At 43.2% G+C, this 27,358-nt stretch overlaps 1 protein-coding gene across 1 annotated transcript; it reads left to right on the top strand.

Annotated features, from left to right (window-relative positions):
* Positions 1-24,786, top strand: LOC146176114 (carboxypeptidase inhibitor SmCI-like). Its single transcript, XM_084582448.1, has 6 exons — positions 1-104; positions 2,030-2,251; positions 8,889-9,123; positions 13,698-13,735; positions 20,793-20,985; positions 24,664-24,786. Exons 1-6 carry the CDS (start codon positions 47-49, stop codon positions 24,671-24,673), a joined length of 756 nt encoding a protein of 251 aa, XP_084438574.1. The 5' UTR covers positions 1-46; the 3' UTR covers positions 24,674-24,786.
* The last annotated feature ends 2,572 nt before the right edge of the window (positions 24,787-27,358 follow it).

Genomic DNA, 27,358 nt, shown 5'->3' on the forward strand with positions numbered 1-27,358 from the left:
GCATCGTCGTGTGCAGAATTCTTTTTTTTCTGTTCAGGGCGCCAGCATGCATCGTTTAGTCGTTCTTTTTGCACCGCTGACATGGGCGTCTTCTATACTCACAGGTATGCTATGTTATTTGCACCGCTTACCCCCAACTTCAAACTGGCCGATTATCACACAGCAATCTGAACTCTGTATACATATTCCTCCCAGGTTTAAATGTGTAACCTTTAGAGTGAGGTGAACTTTCAAATATTTATTTTGCTTTGTTAACGCTAGGCTTCGTCTTCAGCCAGGAGATTCTTAATTACTTGCTTAGTCGACGTAACCGTTTGTTGAATTCGTGTGGAATTTTACCAGCTGTATGATAACAGCTGTATGATATGGTGCTTTTCAAGGCTTGAGCTTTTCAGTTCTGGTCAAGTGTCATTTTATTATAATCGGTTTAGACGTCTTCTCCCATATTAATACCTCAAGTATAAGGACCACCCCTCAAGTATTTTCGGTTTTGAATACTTTGCCCTTTGTTTCTTCAATGAATGCTCTTTGCTTAAAATTCTTGTGCTTGAGAAACCAATGATTCAAGCTTATTCAATGGCATTGTCTTGACTGGGCTAAAAAAAAGTAAGCCGGAACTTGACACAGCAATTGCGTCTTTTTACCCTGTATTCCAGCACTTTCAAGTTGCAATGAGAGATTTAACGCATTTCAATTATTTGTGACTTCAAATGAAACAATAAACAAAACCCCGTTGACGAAGGGAAGCACCGCGGCTGGTGAAGGCAATAGTGTTGACCTGTAAATTGGCGGCAGCTGTAACATGTGTCTCGACAGCGGCTGGAGAACAAGTGTTTGTAATACAGGTTAGGATACGTGTGAGTCTGAAGTTGATATCATGTCACAGCTTCAGCCTTTTCAGTCTTCAGCGCATTGGTGGCATTGGTCTTTGCGGGCGGTAGTATTGTGCGATGTGGCTATAAATGTGGAGAGGCACGGCACATATCCTGTGTGTCTGTAAAATATTGTCTGTGTCACGCTTGCATGGTTCTTGTGTGTTCATGTGCATGTGTATGAAATCGAGTGTTGCCGCTATGACGTAACATACTCGTCTCTAGATTCTTGATGAATATCGGCCAATCAGTGTGGCGTGCAAAAAAATATGACCACCTTTCTTACAGTCGTCCTCCAATAGCGTACCGCAGTTCACATATGCATGTGAACTTCCGCGAACCGCAGTTTGCTGATCTACGGGCTGATCACAAAGGTCATAGTGCACATTCATAGGCTAAGGGAAAGAGATACACAGTTGCTTTGAGCTCTTCCGCGCAACTGTTTCTCCGGTGATTTTGTTATCCTCGCCTTTTAAACGCTTAATTCGCAGCATACTTGATTTCAATAAGCCTTAATTGAATAAATGACACTTGTGAGCAAAGCTATGTAAAATACACTTTTCTTTGTCATCGCCTTCTTTTGTTGGTTGATGAGATATTTTTAATTACCTATTCATCAGTTGAAATCTACGCAGTGGGCTAATCTCTCGTGCATCATAATGTAGAGGCGCTTGTCTTTTGTGGTTCCTTATGCATTTTCTTAGTGCACATCTAAGATACAATACATCTGTCCATTAATTTGTTGTTGTTGCTAATACTGCGCTATTACTGTGATACGTATTTACTGCTATTGCGAAAGAATTGATTTTATGTTACCCCTCTAAAATGTTGATTGTTGCGCTTCTATTGCTGGTGCCCGCCTTAAATATGATAGTTATATGCACAAACTCCGAGCTTTGGAAAGAGTTAGTAGCCGACAAACTCTTTATTTCCAGTTTTTGTTTTGTTTTTGCTTTTGGCCTTCATAAACCATGTAAAGAGTAATTGGATAGAAGTTTGTAATTGTTAAAGGTATAAAACACGGCAGCATATATAAACAGGAACAAGGAATTCACTATCGTTTTCCCTATTATTAAGTGTCTGCAATTCTGACCGCTTTAGAGAAGGTGCTAAGCATCTGGTCTGGGTTACTTATCTCGTGCTACTGTCTGTTTTAGAAATACCACCAAGAAATGACACTCGGGAATACCTTCGTATGAGCATGTGCACAAATCCAAATACTACAGAAGAACTGGATCCTTGTCGGGGGTACTTCACGTATTACATCTACAACAAAACATCGGGCCAGTGCGAAGAGCTGCCTGAGAGTATATGCAGGCGTGGGGCTGAGTACAACGTGTTTTTCAGCTTCTTCGACTGTGTACATAGCTGCCATAGAGGTAGGTTAAAGACATCCCTTTGAATTAATATTGTTTACTGCATTTCACGAGCATGTTAAAAGGTGTCACACTCTGCAGGTGCAATATAAGAGCATTGCAAATAAAAAATGAATTATTTTTCATTCAGGGTCTAGAACATACTTTCTACTCGTTGAACTTCATGGTTGTTGATCACCTCCGGCAGACCATTTGTATCTGCGTCGTAACATTTCATCGAATCAAATATGATGTGATTCGCCGGATGTTGAGTGGAGTTGTGTTCCATCGACGTCCTCGCTGCTGTCATAAAAAAAAAAAAAAAGATTAGATGTACTCACTAAAGTCGAATGCAGGCACGTCATAAGCGAAATCATAGCTGCTGTAGCTAGCTAGCCATTTTTAGTTACTGCTTGTTTGCCCGCACAAAAAATACACGCGTGTACGAGAGCAAGCTATGAAGGTGTGCGGGCGTCACAGATTTATGATCAATCCCATGTGACAGAGCCGAGTTGTCAAGCTTTCTAACAGCGATAAGACAGTTGCACTCGGCGTCCTGAAACTTAAACCGAACTTTTTTTATAAAGATTGCAATAGGAAGTTGTCCGGTGAGAGTGTGTATAATGCTTCCTGGAGCAATACGCATTGTTTGAAACATACAACGCGCAAGACAATTTCGAGTCTCCACCAATTTTGCAGCAGCGTTTCAACACAGGTTTTGTAAAATTTTACTCAAAGATGCGCAAAGAGTGCTAATTTGCTTGCTCGTCTGATGACAGCACAAACGAAGACTGGGATAACTGGCGTAATCCCGACTAGTTATCTCAGTTTCGTTATTGAGTTACAAATGAAAGATACAATAAAAATGGCAGTGGCTTAGCTCAGCTATGCCCGGATATACGTAGCGAGAGGTACGTTTCCCTGGCTGAGCTTGTTGAGGTCATGTATGTTTATCATGCGAGATTTTGGTATACACACCTTTTATTCATTTTGCTTGACAGAGACGAAGACTGACCGATGATTGAAGCAGCTTGCAGCCGTCTAAAGTTTGTTTGTCTACTTAAGCGCAACACTTGTTCATTTTTAAGGGAACCTGTATACCCAGAAACAGGGCATCTGGATTGGATCGTGTGTGACGCCTGTATTGTGCGAGAGTTTGCTGGCTAACTTTGACTGCCTGCTCCAGCTTTAACTAAACGCCGCCAATCTTGGTGTTAGAAAAGTGTTCAGATATGTGGACGATTTTCTAGTCCTTCGTAACGTTGACCGCTCAGCGTGTTGTGACAGTCGCAGAGAGCGTGCTTGAAGTTTTGAAGCAGTGTTCCCACTCTTTAAACTTCACCCTTGAAATGTAACTACTATCGAGTATCCAGGTCTGCTGGGCATATGAGCCTCATTTCAAGAATGCCATTTTACCCTTTTCCTCTTGCCACTGGAAAATAATTAAGAGGCAATTCTATAACTTCTTTGCGGTCAGCCCTTTTGATGTCTTGTGAGCATAAAGCAGCTAATAGTTTTCAGGGCCGAGTGAATTAGTTGCGGCCATCAGCGTTCCCACTGACCATTCTTCAGGCAGTGGCGGAATCGCTGATGTGGAGGCTGAGGCACAACCTGAATCAAAGAGCCGGTAGTCCCTCCGAACAAAGCCCCACTTGATGTCGTGCCCTAAGCACACAAAATGGCCCATAACTTGAAGAGGGGGGATGGTAAACAGGGAAGTCGACTTGTTCGTTCAGCCCCCTGCAAGCTGTCACAACTCTGTAAACGCGTGGCTGATGATCAGCGCAGGGTTGCTTATACAACAAAGCACGAATACCAGAATGTGCGTTGTTCCACGGAAGTGGTGTTTAAGTTCCCGCTGTTATACGGCAGAGTTTACGTTGGGCAGACGGGCCAATGTATGAATGAGAGGCTGCGGCAGACTTACCGGTCTCTGAATGCCGACAATTGGGCCAATCTTCCAAAACACTGCCGAGACTGCTATGGTTGCTACCCCTTGCTGAGCAAAGCCACCACTATCGCGAGAGGTAAAACTTAGACTGGAAAGCGAGATCTTGGAAGCGGCGCATATGCGCAGACTTGGGTTCGACATGGGTGTTAGTGGCTCTTTTTGACAAAAAGACAAGGTTTTTGATCAACCCGTTATCTCGCCTACCTTCCATGCGAGATAATTTTTGCTTTTTGACTTTCTCCTTTTGCTTTTTTTCATCCATTTGACGCGCAGACCCCCATTTTGCTGCTACTGGTTTTACAGTAAACTTCAGTTGTTAGCTAGAATAGCAGCTTGGGCATGTTGGTTATGTATCTTGAGGTAACAGCGCGGAATGGTTCGGGATCCATGTAAGAGACTGCGCGTCGGAAACTTGCTCCGTGCAGTTCACACAATGTAAAGTGCTAGCAAAACATAATGAGCAGCTGGTTCGTGAGATAATTGAAGCCGCTGAGATAGCTAGACGGTAGGAACGATGTGTAAGCAAACCGTCCCTGCTGCTAACACAAAAAGAAATCGAGCTGCTGAATGTGCAATCTTTTCCATGAGTGTTCAAAGAGTGTACCACGCTGTGTGCAAGAGAAGGTTATGCGGCACGTGTATTTATTTATCTATTATGTTGTTTTTTGTTTTTTATTATAACTATGCTGAAATGTGCAAGTCACTTGTACGTGATGTGTGGCGTAAGGGTATAAAGAGTTGAGGGTTTTCCAAAATAAACGTTGTTGAAAGTCAGCGCTCGTTGTGTCGTCTTCTAATCTTGTGCTCCCGTCCACGTTCCGCGCTGTTACCCCAAGATTCAATTGTTAGTTACCGCTCGCCCTGTCCACTTTCGTCTCCTTGTTTTGTGTCGTGGTTCCTTTTCTCCCACCACTTTGTCTATACACTATTTCGATTTGGCTGAGTCTCCAAATGCAGCCTCATATATTAGATTACTCACCAGTGTCAAGTCCATTAGGTGCCACAGTCTCCTGCACACACTGCACATGTGTCCAAACAGATTGTTCACAAAGTCTGGTTCGAAAGCCTGGGTCCCAGACTAACATGAGGAAGCTCGACTGGAGTGATCAGTCAGACGACATGCCTTCAGATCCTCTTCTGTTGGTTCCCATTGACTGGACTCTTCCATGAGCCCCATCTCAGCGGCTATTCTCCATCTATTACGCTCGGCATTCTGGCATCACCTTTTGGCAAGCCATTGGTTTTTCTGTTCGGGCGTCTCCGCTGCTCGCTTCGCCTTCTTACTCTCATTATCTCTTTGCTGCTGCTATGCGCTGCTTTATACGCTCTGCCGGCTGCTACGTTTCGATGGAGGAGAAACGGAGGGACGTCGGTGTGCTGTGCGATGTCGGTGCACGTTAAAGGTCCTCAGGTCTTCGAAATTACTCCTTAGCCCTCCACTACGGCTCTTATTTCTCTCTTTTCACATTCTCTCCCACCTTCTTTCCTTCCCTTACAGCGCGGGTCAGGTGTCCACAGAGCAAATGTAACAGATGCTGCGTCTTTCCTTTCCTGCGAACCAATCTATTATTCTCCTTAATATTAATATTTTATTAATTTTGCGCTCTGCATTTTGGCGTCTTCGCTTGGCAGGCGTTCTGCTCTTTGTTCGGGCGTCTAGGCTGCTCTGCATCTTGGCGTCTCCGCTTAGAAAGACGTCCTTCTCTTTGTTCTGGCGTCTCTGCTGCGTCAGCAGTCGAGTCGGCACACGGCCGCGAGCTCTGATGTCATGCGCTGAGCAACTGCTCCTCCTCTCCGGTTTCCGCTCATGCGCACTAGTGGCCGGTCTTCCCACGTGGAAATGCGCTGCTGACAAGCGTAATGTAGCCCTCGCTAGAATATATAGTGTCGCAGGTTTTAGTTTAATGTCCTAGCTGTTGGATTGGAAGATGGAATACTAGCAAAACTATCAAAGCAAACAAAAAAAAACAGGTGTCCAGCGAATATACCATAGATAAGCACTTTAACATAAAGAGCATGCAATAAACGTGGTTGAGCAAACGTGAGATTTCCCAGTAGGCTAACCTGCGTTTTCAGTAACATCCGTCATCGTAACTGATGGATAATTTTTTTAAACCTCTAACTACTTAATTGCAAAATAAATACCGCACAATGTGTTACTAGCGAAAGAAAGATACAAGAAATATGATAGAGCCTGTTGATGTAAAGCTGACTCTATGCGAATATATTAAAAAAAAATGTTTCAAAAATGAATGGTGGAATCAGTTTGATATATATTTAAAAAATTGCAACGCCAGGTTTATTCCACTCTTCAGTGTGTCGCCGGCAAGGTCTTGTTCAGCAAGGTTATCTTTGCACCATTTCAAGCGCTGAATTGCTCTCTTCAGTTGAGTTGACAAAAGAAGCTAGAATAGGTTAACGTGTTTTTTAGGCTGGGATGCACTGCCCTACGTTCAGCGTCCCCTTTGCCTTCGAGTCATTGCTATAAAGTAAATGTTGGACAATTTTGATAGTGCCGGACAAGCAGCCGTATGTTCAATGGTGCAGCGCATTTCCGTTGGTACCCTACAATCCCGTGCTTGTTTAGCAGCCTTGCTGAGCTGCCGGATTTACAGCACATTTACTGACTGAGAGGCTACAAGCACGGTTTCCCAGTTTTGCATGTAATCGAAATAGACGTCCATATTAAATGGGTCTAGTACCGACAGAATACCTCGTTTCAATGCACGCGCACAGCCTGAGATTGGCGCCACCGTCTAGCGGTGCAGGGTTGAAAATATTAGATGGGGTAGGGGGAAATGCCAATGGATCATGCCCGCGGCCTTTAGTGTATAGTCTTGGCCGGTGCACGAAAAATCTGTACTGATTGCGGCTCCCAGAGTGCTGTCGCCTCGCTCCTTTAGTGTCAGCAGGAATGCTCATGCGCCCTCTGGATGCAGGAGAAACCTTGGACCGCTTCGCACCATGTGCTGGTTTCGTCCTCTACGGAACACACTTCTTACTATATGTGCTGTGTACATAGCAGCGCAGGTTGTAGCCAACAGACCGGTAACCCATGGAACATAGTTTAGACTTCTTGTTCTCCATTCCGACGCCAACGTCATCGGCGGCACGCCTACAGCGGGAGCTACAAAACTGCTTGCTTTAAAACGCTTCCAGGATGCCATATTCGATGCTGCCGGAGCTCCCTACGTGTCACGCGCTCTGTTCGATTTTGATGATCCTGCGTTTAAGTGGAAAAAAATTGGGGACACTTCTGCCCCAATTTTAAGGATATGACACGATACTATTAAGCTACTAAGCTACCATGCTGTCCAGCTACAGGCCGTAGACGACGACTGGACATATGAAGCACCGCTTTAACCAAGCCTTATATGAACGTACCATCATGGCCTGGATGTAGCATGCCTGACCTGGTATCCAAGAGAGCTAGAAAGTTGATTTTTATTCCACCTTAAATGAGCAATACGAGTTAGAGCTCTTCCATACTTTCTATTATCATATGTCTCGTTAGGTCCGATCAGCTAGGGATCAGTCATTGCTCGGTCATTTCAGCTGCCAGCTACCACCTGTTAATGACATGTCCGTAATGTTTCACTCAATACACCGACAGCCGACTTTCTGCGTAACAAGCCCTTTAACGCTATTGCGTTAATTGAGCCCTTGACCATTTCTTAACTTGCTTTGGACTTTGGACGGCACGCAAGCTATACTTCGGAAGCCACTCTTATCACCCTACCCGGTCACCTGATACAAGAGTATGGACACATGCGGATTACCACCGAGAGTTGTTGGCATTTATAGGTGCAACAGGCCAGCATCTGAATATATAGATTGCTTATGTCGAAGCGAATATTTTCGCAATAACGAAAGAGCCCTTGTAAAATATTTTGCTCGAGCTTTCGACATGGGAAGGTTTTGGGAGCACTTCGCGGAGCGATACAGTCAGATTGCTTACGGGGGCTCGCAAATAAATTTATTTCCCATAGAGACGCCCTTCTTGAGCGCATATAACAGTGTTCTTCTTGATTCCTTTAAAAAATTAAGTTGCCACAGGGTGTCTCAAGACAACGCGATTGTTTTCCGGTGAATAATGCACTGAACTGCAGTCAACAATAGGCGCGTCACATGCATGTATATTTGTACTTTGCGCCGGGATTGGCCGAAAGTGGTCGAAAGCACTAAATTCTACTGTTCTACCCAAATTTCGAAGTTTATGTAGGGAGATAGGAAAAGAAAATAAGTTGATATTACTGTTTTTGGTTCAATACCTTTTAAGTGATTGGCGAGGTTAGTGTTGCGTGGGTGTATGTGAGGGGCATGGAATGACAAATACTCACATTCTTTGCTTCAATTTTTCTTCTCAGTAATGCCAACCAATGCAGTCATCTGATTCGACAGATGATTTCACATTATATCAAGAAGTAAACAACGTCTACCATAGCAAAAAAGTGAATCTTAATGCTTTGAAAGCATAGGAAAGTTTTGGATTCTTTTGATCTGTACAAACAATGTCAGAAAGAAGCAGCGTATGAAATTCCCGCTGTTGTCCATTTGATTAACCTAACTGTTTGTATAATGAATGATATATTTTGTTTCACGAAATAATACTCATATACAGGTCACAGGCAATCAATTCAGAGCTGCACTTTAAGATTTATTAACGATGAGGCTTCCAGCTAATACCACTCTTCGACCTGCTTCATCCAGGAAACGGCTCCGAGGTCTGCACTGACAGTAAATACAAACCTTCGAATGGAACAACTTGCCCTAACAAAGAACGGCTGTGGTATGATAAGGGGAATTCCACTGACCCAAACGTTGCGTGGTATTACGACATGGATTTAGAAGAATGTATGCAGTACAACACATGCTTGAATCCCTGGAAGTTTCCTTCAGATGCAAATGGCTTCGCTCGTATATACTTCTGTGAAAAGAGGTGCAGGTAAGTCTTAGACAACGCGATACCTTAGGCTCAATGGCGAAAACTATCACGAGACATCTTCCAATACCATCATGCGCTAAACACAATGATGTCAGTGCTATAGAACCGCCACCATTGCGTAGGAAAAATTGTCTCGCACATGATAAGTGAAACAGTATTTATTGTGCCATAGAACAGTGAGAGCCTGCGTATTGGCGCACTTAAAAAGAAAAACAAGGAATGGACTTAGGATAACAACAGCGCAAGAACAATACATACGAATGCATAGGAATAAAATACATGAAGAGATGAAATACAACACAAATTTTCACCATCTCTCCAAATTTTATCACTGCATATCTTATTATTTACCCTATCAAACTGTAGATTGCTAATTATTGAAGATTGTTCTCTTAAATTAAGACATGGAGATATTATTCATAAAATAAGAAAAATTAAAAGTAGAAAAGAATGTTAGAGTGCACCGAGTTTTTCACTGAGGAGGGTGCAATTGTGAAAATAAGCAGATTATCTTGATTTATATATAGGTGAAATATAGGGCTATAAGGGGAACACGTGGGGCACCAGGTTAAAAACAATGATTTATTCATTACATAATTTCCAAGAGCGGTAACGTTTCTCCTTTTTTAGGTAGCAAGTTATTCTCTGAAAATTAAAGATTGTAATACAAGAGTTTAGCCAAGAAAAAAATAGCGAAACTAAACCAAGGTTTCACTAATTTTAATATGGCTTGTTTCCTTTCTTAGAAGGGGCTCAGACCTCGTTAAGCTCAGTGATTTCGAGGTGATGAAGCAATAAGCGTTGGTGCAAGCGATGAGAAGACATATTTACAAGAACATAAAAGTGCGCAGTTTAGGTTACAGTGCCAGTCACACGCCCAATTTCACGAACTCAAATTCAATCTCATAAAGTGAAACAAACTTTCAAGAACTTATGTTTCGAATGAGCGTTTCATGTACAGTATAAGTACTGCAGAATTACGTGATAGGCACGGATCCTTAGTCTAGATTAGTGGCGCAGCCGTTCACATGTTTATAGATTTTATAGACAAAAAAGCGAGGGCAGTCGTGTACGGAAACGCGGCCTCGACCTCGAATAAGCATTTATTCTTTTAGTTCAAGTAGCCACTGGCTCCGCAGGTTGAGCAGAACCTCGAATTCAGGGCTTGGTAGAAAACAAAGAACAAATCAAGAAAACAATGACAACATTGTCTCTGCGCTCTGGTTCTCAGCATATCTGCATGGTGATGTTCCCCCTTCCGCTTCCATCCACATGTAACCCAAAAACTTTATCTGTGACAGTCAAATGAACCACCGATGCTGAGGTTGTAGCTCGTATTTGTCTTAACATCTTATTTTTCCTAGCTATTTACATTAACTGGGTTTGTTGTCAGCCTCCCTGCTAACTCATGCTGGCAGCTGCTCTTGGTCGGCACGCCATTCCGCAGGGGTGCCGGTGCTCCAAATCGGTTACCGACATTGCCGTCAATTCACGTTAGCACTGAAAGCCAGCTTTGGATTCTGGAAAGGCCATTAACAGCAATACGCTACCATTTAAACCGATCTCATTGAGTAACTTACAATCATACAGCACAACAGGCGCGGTCACATCATATACCCTCCTCCATACCCACACCAGTTCACTTACAGAACACACATCAAAGGCAGTTTTAAATTATTTTATTGCGATGCTCGCAATTTGCTTGTTTTAACCTAACCTGCTCTTTTCATGTTGTACCACCTACGTAGCCAGTCCTCCCACACTGTTCCGCTTCATCTGATAATGTCAACGTCTTATTAGCTTCCGAGTCATCCGTTCACTCACGCCAAGCTTCTGGGAAACCGCCCTCGGACAGCATCGACATTAGTTCTCATGGGATTCTTTCTTAATTTTTACGTTGTTTTCATCTAGAAGCCAAAACTGACGTGTTTGTCATTCTAATGAGGGGAGGGGGGCGCACCTTACCGAACAATGACGCCATTCGGAAATCCTCTCTTGTGTACCATAAGCATTCAGGGGAAGTTTTGTGGCGGTTCTTGTGCAGGGAAACTGCGCGGAATCCCAGCCATGTTCGAAAAAGGTGCAGTCTTCCTATTTCCAAATAATGTAACATCATGGATGCACGTGAACAGATGGGAGCGTCGAATGAAAACCGTCTTGGTGGGCAAAGATGTATTTTCCTGATGGATCCTTCTATATAAGGAGCTCCATGGAGCTGTCCGCCGATGCACAGTTTTTGCCACTATTTGTGCGGTGGCTATATTTAGATCAGACAAACGTACGTCCTTAGTACGAGTAACCACTCATGAATTTAACCCCACCGGGTTGGCGCAGTGGTTACGGCGCTCGGCTACTGTGCCCTAGGATGCGGGATCGACCGCTCTTCGATGGAGGCGAAAAGCAAGGAGCCCGTTTGCTGTGCGATGTGAGTGCACGTTGAAGAACCCCAGGTGGTCGAAATTTCCGGCGTCCTTCACTACGGCGTCTCTCATAGCCTGAGTCGCTTTGAGACGTTAAAAACCTCACAAACCAAACCAATCATGAATTTAATCTCACAAAGCGATCTCAAGTGCTCAGAAGATGCACTTCGGGGATGTTATTGTGCTTGTTGGACGGTAGGTAGTTGCCGACATTTACATTCAAAATTCATTTGACGTTCATTTTATTCAAAATGCCTACAATCATCCCTGCCCCACGAGGCGTGCACTCGGCGGCGTGAGCGAAGACAGAAACTCACGCACCACCTCTGTGTGTGGCTGTGGGATTTCTTAAGTACACACATGTTAACGTTTTGTCGATTAATTTAGATTCGGCCTCACAATTCAAAATGTCACTGCCAGTATACAGTATTTTGGGTCAGCGGGAAAATTATATCGCCCTAACACGTCACACCGACAGATATCGTTTTCCCTTTTCGTCTTATAAAACAAACAAGTTGCGGTAGTTGGATAAAAACATTATGACATGCAACTCTGTGATTCTGAGCACACCTAGGACGATATAAAAGTTTTTATGTTCTTAAAGGACTACAAGAAACCTTTAGAGATCTAAATTGCATTCTACAGTGTGAAGCCGGCCGCGATAAATAATTCCCCAGAAAATCGATGAAAGCTACGGATTGCAACCATTATTAATTTAAACAGCGCGAACAAGAAGACACAGGACAAGATAAAAGGAAGCCACAGTACCAGCGCTTGTACTGTGGCTTCTTTTCATCTTGCCATGTGTCTTCTTGTTCACGCTGTTTAAATTAATAATGGATGTTTACCAACTCGCCCAACAAAGTATCTTGCTAGGGATTGCAAATGGGCCGTCAGAGTGAATGTGAGTAATTCATGAGGCCTTTTGTTGGTGTCGCTTTCCTGAAAGATCTAATCACGAAAGCAAATCAGCAGCTTTTTTTTCTCAAAGAACAACCTTACTTTCACGACCCCTCGCATAGGCTGGAGACTGGCCTTGTGGTCAAAACAGGTTTAGGGTCAATGTCACTACCTGCTCCTCAAAACCCTATATGCATATGCTGAGAGGTTAAGCAGGTAGAACCCGCAGCTGAAACACCGTTTTGTATGGCTCGACGCCCCACCTTTTGTAACATGATGAACTGGGGTCGTAACAACATTCCACTGTCTTGTGGCTCGTCATATGGAGATATATTGGGCGATGCGGCTCGTAGAGCACAGAAAAAATTTCAACTTCTCGAGAGGCCTGGGAATTAGGCTAAACGTTGCCTTAAACGGAAGTGCTCCCTTCGTTGTAATGCAAACGAAAGGTCATTGAGGCCTTTTGAATTTTATCTGGCTCTGAAGGCAACTATATTTATTTCCCCCTCGGCTGGTTTCAAACAAATGAAGATTGATGTGCTCCAGAATAATATAGGCTTCGTACTTACTATGCAAATACATCAGTTTTGGCGCGTAGGCTGGATGTTGTTACTCCGCAAAACAACGAAGTTTTCAGTCAAGCTCTACTAGCACCTGTTAGTTTTCATATATTGTTATTTTCAAATTTTTTATATGTATGTACAGTACCGGGTTGTCTTCTTTCCATGTAACAATCTCATGTAATGTTCCTCTTTTTCTCTTTTTGTTCTACTGGAATGAAACCTCCCTTTTTGGATTGCGCTTAACCGTTTGGGTCATTTTCTTAACCTCGTCCTCGTAAATCCACGAAAAAGCACGTATTTCCCATGAGCACGTTCCAACTAGCCCAATCCCTTGCACTTGCTAACATGACGTTGCCCATCATATGAAGTATGAACTTAATGAGACCAAAAGGAACTTCAAGCTTGACAAGCTTTGTATATTGTCGCGCGCATAAAGGAATGCAAACGCACTCTGCTCAAAAAAGTAATCGTACATTGTTCATTTATCCAAGCTGTAGAGGCTGTATTAAGTTATTTTGTATTATTGACATTCAGTTGGTTGGTGATAGAGCATCACATGAGGTGCACCGTCGTGGTTATAATTGCCCTTTTTCACATTCTGGAGCTAAAATGACGGCCTATTTTTGTTACTGTTTTTTACTGACTAGATATCAGGGCGGTAACAACCTACGTATATGTTTATACTTTTCAGAGGATTGAACCATTATAACTTTCAAGTATTGGAAACAAGTAAGTATTGATTCTGCAGTTTTGACGGAATTATTGCATCCAACTCTGGCTTCATCACAACTATATCAGGTATTCATAGAATAGCAGTATCAGCGGCACACTGCAACCGGATGCGCTTTCGTGCATTCCTAGGTTTCTTAATTCGGAAATATTGATTACGGGAATTGGTAATGCGAAAGCACGTATACTCGCTCTGTGCCCTTGTTGATTACTACATTCCAAATATAGTAATGAGACTGCATTTTCATGAGTATGCGATTCGAGGCCGATTCGCTCCCTAGTCTACCATCCATGTGTTCGACTCATGAACGACGACTGACAAAACTTACGATTCGCAATTTTGAACTATGTTTCAAAAACATTCGAACGCACCCGGTGCCCCATATGTGCATATGTGCATGAATTGAGACCGCTAAAGCTCCCTTACACCAGCGACAAGAACTTCATATGAGGATTTTGCATTCACTTCATTTAAGAAAACAGCAAGCTACCAAAGGGAAGATGTGAAATGATAGTAAACCATAATTGCTTCTCTGCGATGTTATTTACCAGAAATTTATTTACCATGGATCACTGCCTTGTCGTGGCGGAGGGGCTTGCGAAACTCGATGAAGTCGTGAGCTCTGCTGTGTAGGGCCACCCAAGATAGACAGGTTACGGCAGAGAGTTCTGACAAAATGTGATTCACTGGAGAAGGTAATGGCAACCCACTCCAGTATTTCCTGCCAAGAAAACCCTATGGCCAGTCACAATACCATTAAGACCGGAAAGCGTGGCGTGATATGGTCCATAGGGTCACGAAGAGTCGGACACGACTGAACGCCTGAACTGAACTGAATCTTTTTAAACCCTCAGACAGGAGTACTCAATTTATTGAGCTCTCGGTTTCAGCATATAATCTACACCGACGCACGTACTTATATGCTAGCATTTCCGGCGTGTGCTTGTGAAAATACTGCGATGTGTCTTGATAAGGAACGGCGTGAAATTTGTAGTGCCATTAATCATCTGTGATTTCCGCAACTGTGAATCCCACCTCGTAACATTTCTTTTGTTTTTAAGCAATACTTCGACCTCTGAAACACCATCATGAGCTTGTCTACACACGGAAAAGGGCAGGAGCATCGTCCGCCAACTAACCCACACAACAAATTTCGGAGAAATCCTGGCAAAGGTTTTAATTTGATTTTTTCACGTACTATATTAGTGCATAATAACCATCAAATATATCCACAGATCCTTCCTCGGTAAGGCTATAATTCTTTGTTGTCTATTTTCGTAAGCACACCACATTGACCTTTATTGTCGTTATCATCATGCGCTGCCCTATGCCCTCTTTAAGGCAAACGCTTCTTACTCATCCCTTTAAATCATCCAGTCTTTCCCGGACGAACCCTCGCAATTACCGCAGACTTCGTAATATCGTTCGCCCACCTAACTTTCTGTCACCCCGCGTTACGTTTGCTTTCCCTTAGAGTCAACTATTGTCACCGTTGTCGGCCACCAGTTATTATTTCAAACCAGCTTTGAATTCTAGAGACAAAATCAACGATTAAGCATCAGGAGAATGACATCTTCGCTCTGCAGTCACTAGAACGTATACCCTTGCTATGGATATCTTTGATGTCCTGCTCTACGCAGGACATCAAAGCACGGTCAGGAAAGGAGGTTCCGGTTGCTCATAGGCAGGCATTCAGGTGATGCAGCAACATCATGCGTCCACGACCAGTCTTCCTACGAGCTAGACAAAGCTGAACTCTCGCTTCTTAACACGAGGCTGAACTTCAACGCTCGCCCCATCTCCGATGCGAAAAGCATTACTTGTGCCGTTGAGCTTTCAGTACGGATGACTGACGCGAGTCTACGCGACAAAGCGCGTTCTCGTGTGATGGGAGCACTTTCGAAGTTGCGAAAACAAAAAACAGCGCACTCTGATGCCCTGAGTAAGAAACCCTAAAAAGATTACAAAAAATGAGTCCACGGTTATCTTTCCAGCCGATATGCGAAACGCCACTGTGGTGTTAGGTCAGACTGAATATATAAAAAAGATGTTGCGCGTTTGCAAGTCGAAAACATCTATACAAAGATAAACCGGGACCCGACCAGAAAAATAGGAGCTAAACTTGAGAAGCTACTGGCAGAGGCGTTCGATTACGTCCCTCCCCATGGTCACTACATCTACAACAGGCTTCTGCGTCACAATGGCAACGCTTTTGCTATCTATGGTGTAACAAAAATGCACAAGGAGGGCGCACCGCTTCGTCCAATTGTGGACTTAACACGATCTCCTTTGAACAAGCTCTCTTGCTGCCTTCACCGGGCGCTGGCCCATATAGCTGGAAAAACCGCTACGCACGTCTGGGATGCAGCCGACTTCGTCGCGAAGCTGAAGAATGTGCCCATTGACGACACCCAAATAATGATTTCGTTCGATATGAAGTCATTGTTTACAGCTGTGCCTGTGGGTGTTCCAGGTTCCAGTGAGGTATTGCAAGAAAGCCCTGAACGAAGACGCGACTTAGCCTGAACGAACCCTGATTGAAGACGACGACCTCGGCCGACTCCTGAAATTCTGTCTCCCAGTTCCTACTTCACCTTCAAAAAGAACTTCTACAGAAAGACTTTCGCAACTGCTATGAATACCTTTTTCTGTAGTATGTGCTAACCTCGCCTTATATTCAATAGAATTCGCACCGCTTTTCTATTTGAACCCCCCCCCCCCCCCCCCCCACCCGGAGTTTTTGTGCGCTCTGTCAATGACTACTTCTGTGTCATCAACCGTACCTTGCGCACCTCAACACGTTCCAGCAAAGCATCCAGTTCACCCTAGAGGAGGTGGCGGACGGCCTCATCCCTTTTCTCGACGTCCTCCTAGAAAGCTTACCGCATTCTCTGCAAACCATCGTCTATCGTTAGCCTACTCACACCGGAAAGTACATAAACTTTCAGTAATCGCATCCCATCGGGCACAAGCGCTCAGTCGCTGCGTCTCTCTCTCTGTTCAACCGCGCTTTTATGATATGATCAAGTCCAAATCGCAGAGTAGCAGAAGTAAAACAGGTCAGGCAAGACCTGAAAAGGAATGGCTATCCCGACCAAATACTACGATCACAGGAACGACGCGCCTCTGCTCCGACAAACCGAACTGTGGCATGCGCAAAGAAGCTCGTGCCGATTCCCATATGTCTGCGGCGTGACTGAGAACCTTGCTCGCCTCAGGTTATGACGTTGGAGTGGCCCACGTCCATTCGTACAACCTTCGGCAAGAATATTGCGTGTCAAGTACCCTATTGACCTCGCATATCTATCCGGTGTGTTCTACAAGGTCACCTGTCGTGATTGTGACGCTTCCTATATGGGAGAAACAGCAAAATTTAAGGCTCACGCAGCACCAATATGACGTCGCTAAAGGCAAAACTAACTCGAACGCTTTAGCTCAACACCATCAGGACACTGGCCATGCCATCAACTGGGACACAGCACGTGTGACTGCAAAAAAATGATAACCAAAACGCCTTCTCACAAAATCATTGTACATTCAACGCCACACACGATTAACCGGACCCGCGGCGATATTCCAGGAATACACCTGCACACCCTTTGAAAAGTAGCCTATATATATTTATATATATATATATATATATATATATATATATATATATATATATATATATATATATATATATATATATATATATATATATATATATATATATATATATATATATATATATATATATATATATATATATAAGATGGGGTAAGGGCGCACAAATGAAAACAAAGGTTTATTTCCGACGTTTCGGCCGGGGCCCGGCCGAAACAATAATAAGTTTAGTTTATTCGGACATGAAACATGTACACAGCACATGCCCACGGGAAGAGGCAAAAGGAAGAAGCTAATGGCATTCTTCCTGACGAGGCCTCACCCCGGGTCACACATCAATGGCAGAAGGATGGACAAGGTCAAGGTAAGGTTCACCAAGAAAACAAAACAAAACATAACCAATGAAGAAAAAAAAATCTCAGATTATATTTGGCATTATAAGAAAGTATATAAGAACCATGGCATCGTAAACAAGGTAAGTACATCAGTAACGCTACAATTCGCGACACAAAATGTAAACAAAATAATATACGACAAGCACTACAAGTCACATAGATTTGGTGCATTCCTAAGAAGTGGAAAAAAGCAACTTCATTTTCTTTTTAAATTGAAAAATAGTTTTACTGCTTATAGCATCATCAATTATTGAAGGATAGGCATTGCATACTATACTAATTTGGGTATCTGTATGTTGGGTGCCGTAGTTAGTCCGGGCGCGAGTGGAAACAAGAGAGGTAACACGGAGACTGTAGCCGGTATTTCTGTTCAGATATGTATTTCTAAATGACGTGATGTCTTGCTTAATTTTATGAAAGATATGCACAGCAACAGAATACTTATGGCACACAGGGAATGGGAGAATATGTAGGGCGTGAAATGAGTGGCCGCCGTTTGAAGGGTTTGTGGAACAAGCGCGTAAAGCTCTTTTTTGCAAAGAAAATAGTCTGTCTGAACAAGTTTTGTTGCAAGTCCCCCAGATTAGATTACAGTACACCAGTTGAGAATGGATTAGGGCAAAATACAACTGTTTTTTTATCTGCAGGGGCAACAGGTGTCTGATGCGATTGATCACACCAATTGACCGAGCTACCTGCAGGCGAACATAATTTACATGGTCTCCCCAGCCTAGGTCACTACGGAAAAATACGCCCAGGAATTTACAGGAGGTTACAGATTCAATCAGGGTATCATTAAACCGGAGTTGAATGGGATAATCTATAGGCTTATTTTTAGGTCGGAATAATATGAATTTAGTTTTCTTAACATTCAATTTCAATTTATTTACAGCAAGCCAAAGCATCAGTTCATGTAGCCAGGAGTTGGTGCGACGCTCTAGTTCGCGAAGATCACAACCAGAAAAAAAAATGTTTGCGTCATCTGCGTATAAAACAATGTTAGAATAAGTTGAAATATTTACTATGTCATTGATATATAATATAAAAATAAGGGGCCCCAGTATGAATCCCTGCGGAACACCGAAGTTTATTATTCCTGATTCAGATACGGCATTGTTCAGTCGTGTGTACTGAGTGCGATTCGACAAGTAGCTTTGCAGTAACCTGTGAGGCGTTCCACGAATACCATATCTCTGCAATTTATGAAGTAGAATGTCGTGCTTGACCGAATCAAAGGCTTTGGAAAAGTCAATAAATACACCGACAGTGAAAAGCTTAAGTTCAATATTATTAATCAAACTATTTTTGATTTCGAGCAGTGCTGCCTGCGTGGATTTTCCAGGCTGGAATCCACACTGCTCCTTACAAATTATAATATTAGAATTCAGGAATTTGTCAGTCAGTCAGTTCAGGCGTTCAGTCGTGTCCGACTCTTCGTGACCCTATGGACCATTTCACGCCACGCTTTCCGGAATTTGTATACCCTCGTAAAGATAACTCGCTCTGCAACTTTCGAAAACAAAGGTAGTACGGAAATAGGACGATAGTTACTGGGGTCGTTTTTATTGCCTCCTTTGAAAATTACTGTAACACGGGTGGATTTCATTTTTTCTGGGAATTCACCTGTAAGAAGCATTAGATTACAGATATGTACGAGAGGAAAGGTAATAAATGTAGCAGCAGCTTTTACGGCTAGTGCAGTAATGCCGTCTGGGCCAGGAGAGCATGTATTGCGCATTGAGTTTATAATTGAGAGAATTTCATCTTTTGATGTCGGAGATAAGAATATTGAACTCTGACATGCCGGAAACAAAAAAGAATCGACAGATGTTACAGCTGAGGGAAGAGTATATGAAGTGGGATTTCCTGCATTTAAAAAATAGTCAAGTTTATTAGCGAGTGAGGCACCGCTATAAAGAACTTCATCGATTTGCATTTCCGAAGGAAGAACATGTCGCTTTCTTCCAATAAGTTTATTGATGCCTTCCCAAAGGGATCTAGCATTATGCATGGATGAAAACTTTCGGCTTGACGGTCGCCCTGTGTAGCCCAGGGCGACCGTCAAGCTGCGCATGACACTCTACCTCTTGAGATCCTTCATTAGGCCCCAAATATATATGTGCGAACATATTTGCATTAAAAAAGGGAGGGGGGGGGGGGGGGGGGGCAGCTATTTAGCTTTGACTCTCCTGTTCATCCCAAGGCCGCTAATTCAGTCCTGTCACGGAGTCAGCGGCATTGCTTCGATGGATACAAAACACGAAAATGCCCGTTTGCGGTTTATTGCAGTCGCATTATTAAAATCCTAGGTCTAAATTATTCCAGTTATCTCCTTTCATCACATATCCCTTCCTGATTTGAAAACGATCAGCTTACAGTTTATATATCTGATAACGTTATATCTACACTTTCCTAACAGCTGTACCAACTAGAGCAACTAGTTACCGCTAGTTACCGCTGTAACATTGACACGGCACGTTTTTGCATATCCGTGATTAAGGCCCTAGGTGCTGTGGTTCGAAATATGATTCTCTATTTTTAATAACACACCAGTATTATTATTCGAAACCAAACAAGAAATTATTCAAATTCAAGCGGGAAGTTCATAAAAGATTTGGAAAGTCCAATATCATATAAAGGTGTCGCCTGTTAGTGTAAACCATTTAAAGAACCAGCAAATAGCAGCATTTAATCACTACCATTCCTGAACAGTTTCTCTCGTATCCATACATCGTTTTTGTACGTTTAAAAATTTTAAAATCATTTTACATTTTGGTTTGAAAGATAAAATGTACATTTTCTTTTTTCATGTCCACAAATAAATACAGGAAAGTTAGGCCAATCTACAGAAAGGATCCTGGCTCCGTTGCTAAAAGCAGCCCAACCTCTCCTTGACTTAATCCGTGGTCACTTCGTTATATTTCTATCAGAAAATTGCGTAGTCGCCCTGAAGTAAATATTCATAACTACGGCTACACTGCCATGCGTCTTCAGTTCTCCAGTTCTGAATTCTTCTGCAGCGAAGACAATAAGAAACCCCGCGCTTTACTGACAGGGGAATGTATTGTATCTTGCACTGGTGATCCACCGGCCAACTGCACTGCCGAGGAAGCTGATCAAGGCAGTACAAGGTACTTTTACAACTCGGAAACAGGACAGTGTGAGGACTACAGAATGTGTCATTGGAAAAAAAATCTAACAGCAATCAACTATTTTGTCAGCAAAGACTGGTGCCAGCTGGAGTGCGGGTAAGTTCTCGTTGCTCAGTTTACCACATAATGCTACAGATATTGACCGTATTCACGTTAGTAAGCATGCTAAAATAGAAGATTGCTCGTTACTTCAGGTATTCTCATGCATTCGCTTGAAGTAAAAACGTCCTTGTTAGGAAATATTCATGTAGCATGAATGCCGCCGTTTCGTGGTGAAGCATGTAGCTGCGATAGTGGAAACCGGATAAAATGACGAAGAGTTGATTAGATATGCTTGCAGCCCTTCTCCGTGCTTCATGCACCACAATGTGGACACCATTGCGACGTAGGTGCGTGCTTTCTACTGCGAATGTGGTTTGATTCGGTGGGCTCAGATTTCGAGTTCGCACTTGAGCCGCCAAAACCCCGCACAGAAGCTACAGAATCTCCTTTTAGAAGAAACATTTACGCGAAAAAAAAGTATTGCTGTCGTGTTTTTGAGCACATAAACAATAGATTGACTTACACAAAGGAAAGTTGTGATAACTAGTAGCATACATTTGTAAACCGCTATTAAAACCTATGCTTTCACGTTTCACTGACAGTTCAGATAAAAGGTATTTGCGATAGGCCGCCTCTAACGTTATCAGAGAGTTCCCTTGTCTTGTGATATCACAGCTGTTTAAGCTGCCTCCGCGTACCATTCGTATTGTGCAATTTTTGTCACGTTCGCTTGCCGCCGTTTAAAAATCGCGGATTTCGAGGCTTCGTTGGATGCGTCGGTTCTGAGCGCACACGCACGCACGCACGCACGCACGCACGCACACACACACACACATGTTTTAGAAGAATTCCTAAATAAATATTGGGCTACGCTTAAATTACACCGTTATACGTAAAACGAGAATAAGAAGGGACGTAACAATGGCGTTGTATAATCATTTCGACATACTCAGCAATTGTTCGCGCTCTGTGTGTCCGTTCTGACTTTTTCCGTTAGTGTGTCGCGCTCACAATATTTCTCTTGGTTTGCTTCTTTTAAACACGCCCGAAAACTGTCTCTACTTTGGGCACCTGTGGCAACAGTGAGATCTTGACCACACCAGCATGCAAGCTGCCGACCTCATGACTGCAGATAGGTGATAAAAAGACAGCAGCAAATGTACCTTCGATCGCTGATCTGAGTAGAGTTGCGTGGGCCCCCGAAAACTTCGGTCATGCCCGGGCGCATAGATTCGTATCGGCCACCGCAGTCGTGGCATTCGCAGTTGGCAAAAAAAAAAAACTCGTGTACCGGCCTTGTTAAATTATAGTGATGACGGTTAACACCATTAATCTTTTGCTGGTGCTCATAAAGTTGTGCGCTATAAGCTAAAGTCACAGCGATATAGTGGCGACCACACGGGACAGCAGACGCTGCGGTGGACAGTGATGCGACACAGCGGGATGAGAGGGCTGTGGCTGTGGAGACAACCAAACGACGACTTGAGAACTGGATAAGGCTGACTAGATAAATGGCGTTGGTGGCGTTACGCCATGGCGGGGCAGACTCCGTCACAGTAGAGAATTGACTTGGCTAGAACTTTTATGGTGCACCTGGTAAAAAAGGGAAGCCTCAGTACCAATCCAATCCAATTCCTAAGGAATAAAAGAACGGTTCATTGTTAACATTTTATCGTCTCCTGAACTATAAGGTGATCTCGGCACAGAATTCTAAGCGGAGTAGTGTTGACGCGTGTTGCATGACTAAACCTAAGAATAATTTACCGTCCTGCTGTGATGCGTAGGCACAATGATACTGCTGTCACACAGGCACGGCTGAACAAGTTTCAACTCTTCTCAAACAGGTGGTATTTCTCCCTCGAGCAGGTAAATGGATTACCCTGCTTTCCCGTGAGCTTCAGTGCAGGGCTGAAAGAAACATTATGCATTAATTTTGCGTTTGCAACTAATGTTATTACGGTAGCACAACCCAAAGAATGGAAAACGTAAACGCGCAAATATTCAAGCATGCTCGCAAGAATTTTGAAAGCACACTGTGGCCAGCAGAACGGACAAACCCGCTATGCTAGTAAAAGTAAAAGCACATTCCATTCATGGGAATGAAGATACATTTATATTTTAAATTCAATTAAAACTGTGGAAAAGAAAGCAGCTAAATGTTTTACATGTTTTTAACTTAAATATTTTATATGCATACACAGAACGAACAGGGCCTGATGGGACCCCGACGGCGTCTCTGAGAAGCTCGTTCTTAGCCGTGTGACACGGTGACAACTCCTTTGGGGCTGAACTCCCTCCATGGTCTTTAATGGAAAAGACGTTTGAGGGAGCTGGGACTTGCCCGTGTGACAGAAGTATAACACAGGTCTTTGTGAGCGGTTGTTGTGTAGTACGAGTTGTAACACCATGCTGTGTGACATCCCGATTTAATCGCAGTTGACGCCTTCGATTCTAATCATACAAATGCCAGCAGTCACATTATTTCTCTTCGCAGCAAAGCTAGAGAAGCTGCATGTTTAACGTGAAAATCCTTAGTAGCACTATTATTCGGAATTTCGTCTGTCGGTGCTGTTGTCCTCACTGAAGGCGCCCACACGACAGGCTTGCTAGAGCCGTTGTTTTGCCAACGAATCGGTGAGTGAGTCGACGGCAAGCAAAAGAGATAACCCTGTGGCATAGCCTATCCCCCTTGTCGCCTCCGGCCTTTGATTCATATAGATTAACTCGGAACAGCTGTTAATCTGCCAAACAAAAAGCTAGTGGGACGACGGCCTGCGAGGCAAACCTGAATGAAGCTTATTGTGCAGAACAGGTGGCAGAAAAGAGTATGGCAGACATAGAAACTTCGACACTGTGCACAAATGTGCACGAAGACTTCATAAGTGGAACGAGTTCATAAAGTTGAGAAAGTTTACAGCAGTTTTGTATCTCTAAGAAAATATATTATTAATAACATTTAATGCTTCAGGATACGTATTTAATGGAAGAGTAATCATGTGAATACAGAGTCACCATGAAAACTAAGGTAAAGAGCTTAAGTATAAGCGCTGAAGTAGAAATGGGGTTAAGGTTGCCTTCAGTGGTGAGAGCCCCTCGGCCCTGTTGCCTCTAGTGCGCCATTTGCGCGTATGACATAACAAACGGAATACGGTGCCATTTAAAATTTATTGTTTGGTAACAAAATTATCACGTGATCGTTTTTCTTATTGTGTCCGGGGCAGTATCGTCGCATTTCACTTCCCAGTTAGCAAGCACCTCCTAGTCAAATTCAAGGCCAGCTGGCCAGTTGGATCGACGACATATGTGTCTACAATTTTATATGTTAGCATGTCACCATACCACGTGACAGCGCAACGGCCACCTTCAAAGTGTAGGAGGAGTGGAGAGGGCGTTCTCAGAGAGGCAGATAGAGGGAGAAAGAAAATAGAATAATAGAAAGGAAGGGTGGTTAACCAGGCGATGCACAGTTGGCTACCTACACATGGGGAGGGGAACAAAGGAAAAAGTACAGACTGCATTCCGCGGCTAGGCACGTGGTGGCGTGCACCATAGGAAGAAGCATGAGAGTCGGGCGACGTGGCAGCACCAAGCGAGCCGTTCATTCACACTCGCAGTCCTAAGTGTGTATACTGAATGGTTATTTATTTCAATAAAAAAAATTGTTTCCATACGTAATGACAGTTCCTACTACGAACGTACGCTAAACTTCTTTTTTTTTTTTTTGTATTCCAGGGATGCATGAGAAGTGGCTGTGAAAAGGAGCAACAATACGCTATAAATTTTGGATAAAAAGCTACACGTTTTACGGATTCCATATGTTAGCTTGTGCAGAAAAATAAATCATTGGACCCCGAGATTTGTTGGAGAGGTGATTTGTTTTCAATGAAAATAGCATACTAGGCCACAACTGAAAATAACATGTTACTTTTTCGCTTCGTTCGCTCGGAAGCCAGATGTTGACGCTACCATTACCCAAGCAGCTTACCTGTTGTACAAGGAGTGCTCCTCTGGCAGGGGCGGATATCTCGACCGAGACAGGATGATCTTCAAGTCTGAGGCAACCAATGAATTGATATATGTACAATTTGCTCGCATGGCACGCATTATTACAAATGATTAAAATACTATGGCTGCAGCAATACTAGGCAAATGCTTGGCAGTCTAATAATACGAAGTGCACTGGGAGGCCTAGCTCATAGGGTTTTCACTTCGGCTTCTCTGGCTTTTGATAGGAAACACGAAAGCTGGTTGCAAGCGAACTGAATTTTTGTGCTGGCTGAAGTCCAGGCATGAAAAAAAGATTGCGTCCGCCTCTGTGTGCCGACGCAACTGTGTCAATTGAGGGTCTGACTCGGCATGGTACTCCGTCATCGCCGGCTAGTGCCGGTGGCGAACCGAGATCCACATGCGACTTGCACAAGTCAAAGAACAATATCGCGATTTATGCCGCCACGATGTGCTCAGCGTAATAGCTCACATCCACATCGTGCTGTGTTGCGCCTGATTTAATAAGGTCGTTCGTACGGCCGAGAACATTTATAGCTTTACCTTGAATACACAAGCAGGTTTTGCATCAGGCGCGTGGCTCCGCGACCCTGTTTTTTTGTGCACCCGCACTGATAGATGTCGAGAATTTTACTGGATTCGAGAATAAACTTTCACGTGAAGTTTAATATGCTTGCGAAGAATTTCCCAAGGAAAGTAACTTCCGTGGGAAGTGGGCAGTTTTCCCGGTTTCTGGAATGATACTGCCGCTGCTCTCAGCCTAGGACATTTTTTCGCTTACACCTATTTTGTTCAGAAAACTTTAAAAGTACTCCTACCACATGTTCTGAGAGAATAGCTAGCACTTCGTAATTTGTTTGATCAGGACCAGGTGCAGTCTGTTTACCAGCTGCCAGTTTTCTACGAATTTTTTGAAGAGCGAAGAAATTATTTTGTGGATTGTTAGTGGAGCCAGTTCTTGCAGGTCTGTTTTTCTGTTAGGTTTTTGTACTTCAGAATGTGTCAGCATAATGTAAGGAGCTACAAACTGTTGAGAACTGTTCCCCAATATATTTGCTTGTTCTTCAATACTTGTTTGTGTACCAGGGGGTGTGAAAAAAGGAAATGTTAAGAGTGAGAAAATGCCATTTAGTGTGCGAACCCTTACCACATGTTTTATGGGATTGAATAGTTGATAAAGGAAAGAAGCCTACGCCATGAATTACTTTCAGAATTTTGACGAATATATTATGCTCCAGCTTTTGCCTCTACGAAACTTATTTCGCCGAAAACCTCACCAGCCTTCTAGATCATTGTTTGCATGCCCGCATTCTCGCTTTGATCCCACCTTGTGATTTGGTTCGGCAACTTCTATGTCCGAGGAACCGCCACACGGCAGGGGCAATGAAAGAGGCAGTGAACGTTACATTTAGCTCATCGATGGCAATGTTCTGTGAGAATATGCTACAATGACTGGCTTCAAATTGTATCAGTGCCCAGTTGGTTCAATGAAGGTTCCAGGTGCGTAATTGTGTAGAAATTACACAAACATGGTGTTTATGACATGTATAATGATACCGGTTAAGTGATCAGTCCCGTAGAGAGTGTCTAAAACATCCCATTTAAAATGAGCGAAAACAAGTGGCGACTAAAATGCAAATTGATGCAGCACATTTTACCTTGATTGGCAGTAGTATTTGTGCCTCCATAGAGTTCTAAGGCACACAGTATTAAGAACATAAAACATTTAAAATCCCACCCCTCGTCTCTCAATAAGAGGAATAACTATATTAAATGTTCAATTTAAAGATATAGCTCTCGTAATTGTTTTAAGAATGCTTCTAAGGTATAAAGTGTGACTTAAGTGTGGTTCAGTGTAATAGAGCTTATTACTCATTTAACATAAAGAATAGTTACGATACTGCCTAAAATTTAATTTTAACTTTGAGTTATTGCGTTGCAATATTGTTCTGAACTATAATGGCAGCGCCTCCAAAAAGATCATAACTTCTTAGAAATGAAGCGACATAATTATTGAGCCGAGGTTTGTCTTTGAACCTTTAGCACTAGAAAACCTGAACGCCTTCGGACAAGCAGCCAGAAAACTCTATTCAGGAGCCCTATTTTCTACTTCCCTTACCATTCCAAGTAGTGCTAGAGGTGACTCTATGACCGTGTGAGGTTAACTCTCTACGTGCCACCACATCGAAACAGTGATTCAGCTTGAACAACAAAGCGTACAAGGTCAGAAATGTGGTGCTACCGAACAAAGCAAGTAGCGTTCTCAGCCTCGGCTCAAAGTAGCCCAAGAAGTAGCGTCCAGAAAAGAATTAGGACTAGCCAGCTCTATCACCCTTGCAAGCCTCCAGAAATCCTGCTTGGCTGATCTCGAAATTTCTATTAGTTTGGATAATGTTTTGGTTGTGCTTCTAGCTGTGTGGAA

This window comes from Amblyomma maculatum, chromosome 10 (genome assembly GCF_055883805.1).
Source record: "Amblyomma maculatum isolate TAMU_Amacu chromosome 10, ASM5588380v1, whole genome shotgun sequence".
Lineage (NCBI taxonomy): Eukaryota > Metazoa > Arthropoda > Arachnida > Ixodida > Ixodidae > Amblyomma > Amblyomma maculatum.

Bases quoted from the DNA above. Each gene is read 5' to 3' on its own strand.
- LOC146176114 (XM_084582448.1), top strand. From the start codon at position 47: ATGCATCGTTTAGTCGTTCTTTTTGCACCGCTGACATGGGCGTCTTCT. The intron at 105-2,029 runs GTATGCTATGTT...TGTCTGTTTTAG, and splicing joins GGCGTCTTCTATACTCACAG to AAATACCACCAAGAAATGAC. The intron at 9,124-13,697 runs GTAAGTCTTAGA...TATACTTTTCAG, and splicing joins TTCTGTGAAAAGAGGTGCAG to AGGATTGAACCATTATAACT.